The 12,436-nt window shown below is 38.1% G+C and overlaps 1 protein-coding gene and 1 long non-coding RNA gene across 5 annotated transcripts in view; one reads left to right on the top strand and one right to left on the bottom strand.

Annotated features, from left to right (window-relative positions):
* Window positions 1-12,436, bottom strand: part of LOC138179278 (uncharacterized) — a 94,158-nt gene that overhangs the window by 2,795 nt on the left and 78,927 nt on the right. The window contains exon 2 of the long non-coding RNA XR_011172992.1: window positions 2,577-2,786. This is a non-coding gene — a long non-coding RNA (uncharacterized LOC138179278). The remainder of the gene's footprint in view (window positions 1-2,576; window positions 2,787-12,436) is intronic.
* LOC138179276 (tyrosine-protein kinase Dnt) overlaps window positions 1-12,436 on the top strand; it is a 128,967-nt gene that overhangs the window by 96,703 nt on the left and 19,828 nt on the right. For all 4 annotated transcript variants that reach the window (XM_069111904.1, XM_069111902.1, XM_069111901.1 and 1 more), the window contains 2 exons: window positions 2,579-2,846; window positions 11,486-11,657. In XM_069111904.1, coding sequence (XP_068968005.1) covers window positions 2,579-2,846; window positions 11,486-11,657 — 440 coding nt within the window. The remainder of the gene's footprint in view (window positions 1-2,578; window positions 2,847-11,485; window positions 11,658-12,436) is intronic.

The raw sequence follows: 12,436 nt of genomic DNA, 5'->3' as shown, positions 1-12,436 counted from the left end.
AAGATTTCACTCCGACTTATCTTCGCTTATAATTAAGTTCCTCGGTTAACGTGCGTTAATAATTCTAGGCTGACGGAAAGCTTGGCGAGGAAAAAGTACAAAGTGGCTTTTGCAAATCAAATTGCAAATCAACTGTCTGTGTATGGTTCGCAGCGCATGTGTTCAAGTAGTAGTAAAAAGAAAGGAAAAAGCACATAGAGAAAGAATTGGCAAGATCTTAGCCGAACGAATGCGATAGGCAGGTGTCACGCCATCGCAAACCCCCGGCGCGACGATTACGACGATTACAGGAGGCTCCCGAGGGGTTGAAGAGGGTGGAATCGCCTCCGTTGACATTGCATCACGAAGCACTAACCACATTATTTATGCCACCTCGTAAAACTTGTGGCGTGCCTAAACACACTACTCGTTCCCACCACTCTTCCCCTTTTGCTCGGAAGTTGCACAGATCAGAGGAGGGGCGGGAACTTTTGTTTGTGAAGTTCACCACCTCCGCCCGTCGCGTCAGTGGTATTGCTCGCATCACCGATGGCCGAACGAGACTAGACGTTGCGCGATCCTTACGCCAATCTCGAGCCATGACATCAAATTCCAGTTTTGACCGAGGAAACAGATATTTAATGAAAAAAATACACTTTACCATCGAGGAAGATATAATATAAAGATATTATTTATTATTATTTACATATCTATTTCTGCTCACATATTTTATAATACCGTAAAACTGTAACATTATATTTATAACCCCTTGTAAGTTACAATACTATAACTATATAGATATATATATAGTCATAATACTAATGATATCGTACATTAGCGATAGAATTACACAAATAATAAGGATTATTTAAATATATTACATTTTTACCACGTTTCGAGAATTTTATATCGAGAGCAAATAATACATAGGTAATTTCAAAAATATGAACTACGCTCTTTTCTAATTATATAATGCGTAAATTTTAATTGTTTAAAACGATATTAAATATATGTGATAAATACATGTGTAAAACGGAATTAAATAACGATATTATACATATATATAGAATAATAACGTGACTAGACATCAGCTTTAGTAATATGTACATATGCGTAGTTACGCGACGAAATAAATCGAAGAGAAGAAAAGATTAATATTTCTCCGTTACGAATAAATTGCTTTACAGATGAATTTTTCAAACCGAGCTCTTGTTTTATCTGTGAAAAATTGTTATTCCACTCGTTTTTTGCTATAAAAATTTTGTAATTTAATGCATCTCACGGAATTAATGAATAACACTTAATAACATGCCCGAATTTTCAATAAAAAAAAGTTTAAAATATAGAGAAGGCCAATTCGTTTAGTTGTTCTAAACCTACGTTATTTAATTTGTTATTAAATTCTATATTATTTAATACTATTATGTCGAATATATTATAACGTTATTTAACGCTAAAATCAGATTTTTTCATTCCGGGAGAAAGATTAATTCTTGCGTAAATAATAAGGGGAACTGAGTTCTTGTAACAAGTATTATCGTAATTGGACTACTCAAACGTTAAGTAAATAATATGTGATCTGAAGGAAAGGCATATATACATGTTTCACGTCGGCGAATGATTCTAAGTTGATTTTCCATTGGAAGTTTATTGAACTTTATGAATAACTTGGTAGTTTGAAATAGCAACAAGAGAATGGAGTTGTTTGCATCAACGTCAATTTTCGAGCATGAAATAAGAAGCATGCAACAAATGAAGGTAAAATAAGAATGGATCCAGTGTGAAATATTGCATGCGTGTAATGATATGCAAGCCGAAAGGGGGTTTCTCGCCGTTACAACGCCGACGCACGGGTCCTTACTAAGGCATTTTTATTATACACGTGAACGTGTATTTGATTAATGTAGGCGTATGGAAGACATAGATATCGTTAAGTGAAAATTGATAAAACTTTATTTATAACAGCACCTAATCGTGTTATATATGGAATGTTATAAAAGTATATTTTATCAATTTAGTTCCGAAAAGAGGGAAAAATTATTATAGAATAACGTCTTGTAAATTTTTGTTTCTCCTATTTCACATCAAACATCGAGCGTGTCTTTGAAACAATTTCGAGAGTTATTAAAGGTTACAAATTGCTTTACGATACGAAAGGATCGAAGATTAAACGTAAAATATCGCATGTCTGTAATCGTAGGTTGCTTTAAAAGTTCGTGCTAGAGTTTCCACGTTGGTATGCCTAATGAAATACGATTTTCGAGCTATTTTTATTAGGTATCCGTGATCGGTCAGCTCGCGTAAACGCCGTACTCGATGAAAACAAGGAACAACGGGAATGCCTTCGATTTGACGCCCGCTTTTGTTTGGCCATTTCTACGTTCTATTTTTTCCGATCGAAAGTCGTTTCATTCTCAACAAATTGTAAATCTGAGTGCAATTCAATTCGATTTCATCTTTTCTCGCGATCGTGCGTATTTATTTCCGATAGTATTTTATACACCGCGACTGCGACGCGACTACAACGCGACTATAACGCCTCGAGATGCCATACAGTGCGTTTATAAAGATCTGTTTTCATTTCCGTGTTTACTTACAGTTACCGTACTCGATGGAATTGGATTACGACGTAGTCGGTGTTCCGGGCGGTGTTTCCGGAATGATGGCACTGCTTCCTCCCAGAGTGAACGTGTCGGCTAGGGGAGAGGTTCCAGTCACACTGCAAGTCTTTAGGATCAGGCTACCGTGCTCGGGTCTCGTGAGTGCGCAAATTCCTTTGGCTTTGAGGTTGAACGTCACAGCCCCACCTGGTACCAAATACAACGATACCATTTTAGTATTCAAGAGAAACAAGATTTGTTTGAAAGGTAAGTGACAGAACTAATTTACAGGAATTACAAATTGATGCGGTATATTTCGTATTATTTCCACTGGTTAATGTTTCATTTTCGTCAAAGTTGGAGCAATATGGTATACTTTTTGATGAAATTTGAAAGATACACTCTCTAGGAAAATTTCTAGCACGTTATTAAGACACGTATGCGTAAAATGTAACGCAACTTGTTCCGTTTTACCTTACTACGTTATTTAATAATCTTTAATACGAAGTATTATTTTTATCGGCATCCTGTCAACTATGTATGGTTAGCTGAGACGATACCAGAGACCCACGTTAGATCAAAGACTTTCGCTCGAAGTACGTATATTTTACATACTTGCAATAATTTGCAAGTGGTAGAAATACTTAGGAACGGAACGTTACTCATACTCGCGCATAAAAGGATAACTCGGTACGAAGAAATTGCTCGAATTTGCCAAATTTTTCTGCTTATTTTTCGAATAGCTCGATGTTAATGGAAGTAAATATACAAGTTAATAGAAGAGAATCTCCGGCTTTCACGAAAACGCGTTCGCGGCACACCGATAAAAGTCTAGCCGTGCGTATGTTACGCACGAAACGTGTAAACCGTGTCAACGCGTTTACATACAAGTATTTTAACACCGTGGCGAACTGTCGATAATTGGTCGGCTTACGCAATCGCAAATTTAATTAGTACGTTCACCGGGATCGTTGAATACCTTCGTTACAAGCAACGCAATTTCGACGTATTCGCGATTAAAACAGAGAGAGTCGAGCATTCGTTCCGAGTCCCTTTCGGGCGCGAATTCTATGCACGATTTATGCCCCTTTGTGCAACACGCAATCGGCAACAACGCCGATGCATAATTTCTGAAAGCAGAATTTCGTGTATGCGAACGCGCTCGCCGTGATACCTGCACCCTGTGAAAATCGAGTGATTAAACTTTGGTCGCGCCGATGGCCTGGCTAATTTCGTTTAATTACATCGCACGTGTGCCATATACCGCTTTACTCTGGTAACCTGTCGTGTAACTTTATTAATCCTATTCGACCTGATAAAACTTGGTTTACTCCTTTGTACGTTAACAACTGGATACCGATTACTTGTCAGATAATTACACGTTATCCGCTTGGCAACGAGAAGCGGAGCTGGCCAAGTGGTTAAAAAGTTTGCAGGAACATACTTTCCGAAATATACCGAACTGGCTCGATTAAATATACCAAATACATCGAAAGTTTCAATCTACGAGCATTCAAACCAAGCTCGATCGACCTAACTTGTTATTTACGTAAAAGTCAGCATGGACTTGGTCGATGATAAAAGAGGAAGTAATTAAAACGCGAAGAATTCTATCTTACAAAGAAGTATTTCTCAGCAACTAGGTCCGAAATACGAATTATTTTCTTATGTTCGCGATAGTAGTTCCCTATAAATCCGATTCTAGTGCTTCCGGAGACACGAGATCTCGAAATCTCGTGCTTCTCCTGCTCAGTTCTTCGAACGAAACGTTTCCCGTGGAAAAAAAGATACGATATGATGTACAGACGTGATTCTCGTGGCAGCAGCCGTGGAAACATCCCATTCCCCGTCCGGAAATCGACAAGAACATGGAGTATCGGGGATCTCGAAGTAGTAGGAACATTTCGTCAGACAGGTGGATAGAATCGGACTTGGCTGCTGATAGAAACTATACGTGTTTACAGCCGAGCGAGCGAGACGAACGCGAAAGGAGAGGGTCAACGAGAGACCGAGGGAACGAAGCGCAAGAAGGGAAACGACGGGAGTTGAAAAAGAAGGTGTGGAAAGGAGAGAAGCGAGATAAGGCGGAAAACGAGAAATGCGAAGGAGAAGATAGAAAGAGCGAGTTGACAGACGCTGATCCGGATCTGGTTACCGGTGCAGGGGGCTACAACGAAAAGCAATCCACCGAATAAAATTGAATCTCGTCAGGAGTCGGTGTATTTAATGAAAGAGAAGAGAGGAAGGATCTCGCTGTCTAAGATCAAGAGGATCGACCGCGTAGAAAAGTGGAGTAAAAGAGGTTGGTGAGGGGGTGATGAGGGGGTGGTAGTAAGACAGCAGGAAGGGTGGGAAATAAGTAAGCAAGCGCTGCGAGGCGAGACTCGTCGACCGATGAGTAGCATAGTACTTGCGCGTGTAGACCAAGGTTTCTTCCTCGCCAGAATTTGTTTTCTTCTTCGTTCTAGTAGTAGCCCCCGTCCATCATGGTCGTACGGGCGAGGTTCTTTACTTTCTAAGAGGTCCTGCGGAGATCCGAAATCGTTTGGAGACCACTCAAAAATAATCGAATCTCGTGTTGGCTCCTCGAGTGCTCGTATTCCAGCTATGTATACACCGAAAGGTTGAAAACGTTCGATAGCGGTCTTGCAGCAAATATCGGGCAAAAGCGCTGAATGAAAAGAAAAATGTCGGTATAGAGAACGATTTAAATGCCGATATTGTGCGAACTTTTCTCCGAATCCAGTAATCCACAGGGGCAAAACGAAGGCGATGCGATGTAAAGCATCGAATGGGGTGGCCGAAAAAGGTTCTTCCTACTTTTCAATTTAAAGGTATTGAATAAGCAACATGAATTTCTGAAAGAAGCGAAAAGACCAGGGGAAAATAAGAGGATCGTATCTTTTTGTTTGGTTGTTTAGTTGCATTAAAAACTACGCAAACTTTTTATATTCGTCGCTCGGACAGGATACAGGATAACGACGAGAACGTTAACTACACGCAAGCGCTACTATTGATCTCTACGATAACGATATCGGTAAATCGTATTAGCTAAAACAATTTCAGTGATATAAAGTTACGTATATTTTATAATATTATTTTATCACGTTAGAAAATTATTAAATTCACCACTGGGCAACAGTATGTGTTATGCAATAATCGGACGACAGGGGAGTACAAATTAACAAAGTCATGTTCGCCGATAAATCGAAATGTTCTTCGTAATTTCATCGCGACAAATTAACGTTAAATGTACTCGTCGATGTACACGTAGTCGTGGTATAAATTTAACGATCGAGAACGTTAAATTTATCAAAGATTGACATACCTAATATTCTCGCTACGTAATATATCGGTTTAACGTATTTTTACTCGTTAAAATCATAGTGAAATTACTCGGCATAGCGGACGGAACACCGAATATCTGGCCTCTTTTTTAAGTAATTATCAATGTCTCGCGTTACTACGTCGATTCGAGAAACCATACCACACAGAGTCTGGAGTATCAAACAGTAAAGCACTACAGTACTACCTATGCTCTATTCTATAAAGAAATTTCATTATTGTTATTGTACGACGTGTATATTACAGCAATGGTATTTCAAACATCGCAGAAATTTTATATATAGGACTTGGTCTTCGAGAAACCGGTCCCTTAAAAATACTTACCAGCGAGTCGCTTACATGTACTAAGAGCAGCATTGCTGAAAAAAGAAGAAGCGAATTTTTTCGTTCACGGTAAAGCTACTCGTGTCATCCGCGATACAATCTTTTGATTTGCGCTGTATTTACGTTATATTTACTCGAACATGGAGAATAGTTGAATTGCGAATTGCAAGGACAGATATTATATGATGATGTAACGAGTAAAATCTTATATTTCGCTGTCTTCGATCACAGAATATTCTCCAATTTTTAAGTTTATAATAGGAACGCAGTAGTATTTACGGTAGTTGTCGGAGGATGGTAACTAGATTTTAAATTACTCATCACGGTGAGATTGAAAGCATTTTTCACTCCGCGGGAAACGCCGCAATTTGCGATGAAATTTGTTTCAAGAGAGCAGACGCCGAGCGGTTGAGCGGAAGAACACCGAAGAACACCGTTCGAAGAGGGTCATTCCATTAATCCCGTAGGGACTTAATTCTGAACCTTCGTAAATCTCGGTTAAGGTTTGTTTGATAGTGTCGGATGGCATCGCCTACTGGGATTTTACCGAGATACACCTCTTTTCCTCCAAACGCGCTTTCTCGACTTTGCACTTGTTCTTAAACCTGTGAGTTTCTCGTCGGTGCGTCGACCAAGACTAAGTTTAATCGATCCTACGCCGTCCGCGAGCAGCACGAGCAAATTGATTCCTTTGTGCTTTGCCGGCCGTTAATCTCTTCCTTCGACGTTTTTAATTAAAAATCAAGCGCTGCGGTTTCTTTGGACGTGTTAAACCATCGTCTAAACCGTCGAAATTAATTTTGCGCCAATCGAAACCGTGCATTTGTGACTTATTCCAGCTAAATAAGCGTTAGAAAAGCTTCGGAGAAAAGAAATAATTGACGATTAATAGGTAGAAAAAATAGGTAGTAACGCATATGTTCTCCTTCTTCTTTATGATATTTTTCCTTTTACGTTGTATTTCAAATAGGTAAACTCTGTCAGTATGATAAACTGTGTCAGTCTGGGTAAAAATAAGAAATAGATCTATCATGAGATTTCAAATACTTAACAGTAAACAATTTCGATCTCCGATATTGCCCAATTTCACGCTTTTATGTATTGATAATTTTGGGAAATAGGTCTTCTTTTGGCACGAACGGTAAACGTTTTGAAATAGATTATTAACGCGTAATACTCACATTGACCGTGCATCTATTCTTTTTTCATGGCATAGTAACCACGAATGCATTACCACTCCCTTTGTACTTAATATTTTTGTTACAGCTTTTTAATGTAACTTTAAACCACCTATATTTATACGACGTTTTTGCCCTGTGTTTCATCGTAGAATATACCGATGAAGTTTAGCTGGAAGAACTTGGAGCAGCTCGTAGTGTCGATTTAATAAAGGCAAATTGTGTTTCTGATGCAATTGATTTTTAGCAGGAAATTCTCAAGACCAAGGGATGTTTAAATATTCTTTATTAGCTGCGACAGTAAATAGCAATTCCACGAACGATGCCGTAATTTAAATCGACGTATGCTAACTAGGCGGAGCAAGCAAACGAACAATTAAGGGTCGGGTAAACTTATCAACAATTCAATTAGCTTCGCGGGAAGCGAAAAGATGAAACAACAAAAGTGTAATGCCTCTCGCGAAAGCAACTTGCAACTGCGATCGCGCGGCGGAAAGAATGAAAACCAAAGTTACTTAAAAAAGTTTTTCGCGTGGTCTGCTTCGGTGAGTATTGTGCCATGTAAGAGGGGACATTTTAAAAAGATGTCGGTTCCTGCAAATAAATAAGAAAAGATTCCTCCAAGAAGTTGGACGTAGCAGGAAAAGCAGCTACGAGCCCGCGCGATTTATTTAACTTTTTCCACCGACCTTCCCTTCGCCCCCTCTCGTTCTTCCTTCCTTTCCCTTCGTCCCTGCGCGCATCTCATCGCGCTTCGGCAAATTCTTCCTCGTCCGAGTGTTTCGCGAACGTTTCCGTCGTTATCGTGTAAAGCTCGTCTGTCTGCTTTGCGTTATTTATCCTGGCAACGGCACGAATCCTGTTTTTCCTGCCACTTTGTCTGGAACAAAACGAGATAGTGCAGGCGGATAAAAAGGATGCGATTCGTTAAAAGCGGGACACGAATTTACGTTGTTCAGCGGCTTGTACTTTCGGTAAGAAATCCTTGTAATATCGAGAAATTGCTTGCTCGTGGTTCCACGTAATATGCTTAAGAAAGTTTTACATCACTTTGCGAGAATACGTTCTTGAAAAAACTGCAGTTTTAAATTACGATGTAGTTTAATCGAACGAAAACATGCGCGTGTAGGTGCGCGGCGAACAGGGGCGAATGTTTCGGAAGCGAAGTTATTGAGAATGAGTTGCAAAAGTCAACTAAATTAACGTACGAAGTGTATTTATAATATTTAAGAAGAAGGAGAAGTTTAATTGATATGTTTTCTAGCTATACGTTAGCTTGTTTTATCACATGAAAGTGGTAAGTTAATTTGTTAAGCGTGTCTACGTTCTCGTTGAGTTGAAGATGATGAATTATGTAATAATGGCGTATGTGAAAGGTCAAAGTATGATTTTTTAAAGTATAACGTTTAGAAAATAAATTGAAAATAATTTCGACGCAACTTTATTTTAAACAAAATAGACGTTACATATGTTTTTTGGTATTTGCAGTCTTGACTTGTACGTCCCGTGGTTTACGTTATTGACGTCAGTTTCTTTATCTTTGACATCGTTCACGAAATCACACACCTATACATATGATTGATCTTGCGAAAGCGAAACTTATTATTTTTTTAAATTAAACGTTTAATTAACACGTGCCAGAGGTTGCTAGGAAGGTATATATATAAAAAATAAATTATATTACTAATGTAAATATATTCGACAAAAATGAATAGCGCAGATATTTTAATATAAATATTTTAAGCGTAAAACTGAACACAGCTAAAGATATTCCGAACACGTTGATTAAAATAGTACTTGGCTCAAAACTGGAGTTATATCGTTGTATAAAATACGCGTGATAACACTCATGACCTAAATCAACTTAATGAATTTCTAAAGCGAACCAAGCGGGGTGGCTGCAAAGCCAACTACCAGCGTGTAGTTTCCAAAGGTTTATGTCCACGTATTAAAGGGTACCTATTCGTGTATTTTCTATCTAGATAAATATTCAGAGCCGTGTACTTTTACCGTTAAATAAGTAAATGGAGCTTCCTAAGAATTCAAGTCCAGGAAGTGGAAACATGTAATAATATAGTAGGTACGGTGGAAAACAACCGTTAATAAGAAACCATTAATGCAGTGTTTCATCAGTTCGTAGCTAACAGAAAAGTTAATTACAAACTATCTTTTTGCTTTATCGTTTGCTTCAGAATGAGAAACACCAAGTATAAGTGAAATAGAGAAAAATTCGTCATCTGATTTATTCATATTGGGATGTCTCGAACGACTACGTCTTGATATTCTTATCTCGATATCGTTGTCTCGATATCTAGAATCGATCCTGCGAGTAGCGACAACTTTGTTATTTACACTCTGTGAGCGTTTCCTGCTACAATACGCTGAAACCAACCATTTACTCGTGCGATCTTACAAATTTTCGGTTACTTATTTCATCGAAATATCTGATTCAAAGGTAAAATTAAAGCTGTGGCCTGTATAACACTCTACCTTTATTAAAGGAATCGGAGCTCCGGTTTTCATTAAAAACGTCGAACAAACAGAAGAATGTCTTCAAAGAATGAGAGTATAGTTTCGAAATCAAAGCGAAGCACCGGTGCAATTTATTACAGTTCACCCTACCTTTACGATCCCGTTTGTGGAACAGAAAAGATCCCGAAAGATAAGGAACGGAAATTTAAATCAAAGGAATACCGGGCGTGGAAAACGCAATAGAAGCTTATCAATTTCCAACAAAATCGTAACGATATGAACGTCTCTTATTTCGAGATAGAAATCTAGTCGATAAAACAAACAGATTTTCATAAAAGACACGAATCACGTGTTCAATTTAAATCGTTTAATTTAAACGACCGGGGGAAAATGCTAAGACTCTATTTTTTAGTATTCGAGATGGCAATGATTCGAAGGAGGCAACCGGTTATGTAGGGTGGAAAGCGCAAACGGACGTGAAAGGAAATACGACGAGGTTCCAAGGATGACCGTGCCTTGTAGAAAACTCGTGGTAGTTTGTGGTGAACCAATAGGACAGGAGAGCCGATTCAAAAAGATGTTCTTCCTTGCGTTCGAGTTGCACTCTTAATCTGTTATTCCACGGTTGCTCTATGCTGCTGTTCGATAGTGGTTCGATACACGTAGAACGAACGATCGAACAGCGTGTCAACGATCGTTCGATAAAATCACCTGTCTTGCCTGCCACGGAATGCACCGTGCCAGGGAGGAGGGACGGTGTGGTTCGATCGGTAAAATGGATTGTCCACGGCGTAATGCGGCTTGAACATATTTTCTGAATGTAATACGATTATTTTTTACGCCAGTACGGAAAAGTCCGCTCATTAAATCGCTCACGAATCTATGTTAATGGCTGCGTTTCTCTGTTATTACGCTGTCAAAGTGCATGGCCAAATTTTTTAACGAGATTTCAACGCCGCGTGATGTGTTTCCTTGACTATAGGTTATCGTTAATAATGTGTATATAAATTTAATCAGTTGATCGACAAAAGCGCCTCTGACCGAGGTTAAAAATTGCACATATCATATATGTTTCAGCTTTTGATAACATTGATTTATGGAAATCTAATAATTTTCTATAGAATGGAGCTTATAATGTATGTATATTAATAATAGAAGATGTGTTATTGAACAATTTTTTGTCGCGTTTTACTCGAAAGTTTTAGTATTTCGACTTTAAAATTTTTGATCGAAAAAACAAAATTTAAAATCATAAAGCTACAATTTGTATCGTAATATCGAATACATGAATTCTTGAACCTATATTTAATCTTCATCTATCTTCATATACATATATCTTAATTTAAAATTCTAGAGAAGATAATAATTCTTAAAATTTTTAACGTTGTATCTAAAAATATTATCAACTCGTTATTTATCTCATTTTCAGCAAATGTTGTAATATTTATCTGCAGAGATGTACATACGTAATTTCCATACGTTGATTCGTGTATTACGGAGCACGAAATACATAGCTAGATATAATAGAAGCGATAAGTCGGATTACTCAAAGATACGAAAACGAAACTACTAGGATTTTTGTTGCAGGAGTGCAAGCACCTCCCAGAAACGATTCGGTACGTTTGGAACCAGGGCCTTTGAATGGTGCTGGAGCTCTTTATATCGCCGCAGCATGTGCGTGCGCCTTGATATTGGTCGTTGGAAGCGTAGCAAGCGCCTTGTACATTCGCAACAGCAAGGCTCGCATTCAAGAATCCCAGTAAGTATATACAATTTCCATATGCCGGTTATCACTTTGCTACGAATTCCGGTTTCACGTTCGAATTACCCAGGAAATTTATTTTTAACTCGGTTAGACGAAAGTAATGGTCAAATACACTTTGCAAGTTGCGAATCTTGACGTTATATGAATAATTCCTTTCTTTCATTACGTCAAATTCACAGCTACGAATACCAAAAAGGTTTACGAGTATTTCTTCTCTCGTTCCTTTCCCGTTTTCTAATTATTTATTGTTAATTTAACAAAAATAAGTCGATTAATTATAAGACTAAAGCGGCTAATTAATATTAATCTCTGTAGTTAAACGTTTAAACGAAGTTTAAATGAAGTAAGTATATCGGAAACTCGCGTCAAAATTCAATTTGTAAGCATTAAAATTTCTCACGCGGTGTAAGCTATGTGCTGATAATGAAACAGACGCGTGTCCCGCACCGTTTTATGTTTTAATAACTAACCTTCAAGATTCGTATTTAAAATGTTTGTTGTCGAATAAATCGTCGTCACGATGCAGATGAAATTATCGATACCTTTGTGCATAAGTAAGAAGCTTTACGACAATGCTGTTTTATCATTCGCTGTGAAGAATAAGACAATGTTTTTTGTACTAAACTAAATCGCTATTCTTTAATGTAAATGTCTTAAGTAAGCAGTGTACGCACGCTCTAAATGTAAGCAGGAAAATTTTGTAGTGCCATTGTCGGGAAATCGGGACAGTACTACAAAATGCAGTACAGGCGGCCATCTAACGATATTTGTAT

The sequence above is a fragment of the Bombus flavifrons genome, chromosome 4 (assembly GCF_040668555.2).
Source record: "Bombus flavifrons isolate JBK064 chromosome 4, iyBomFlav1_principal, whole genome shotgun sequence".
In the NCBI taxonomy this organism is placed as follows: Eukaryota; Metazoa; Arthropoda; class Insecta; order Hymenoptera; family Apidae; genus Bombus; species Bombus flavifrons.
The sequence above is the reverse complement of the archived record's forward strand: the minus strand, read 5'-3'. Positions and strand labels throughout refer to the sequence as shown.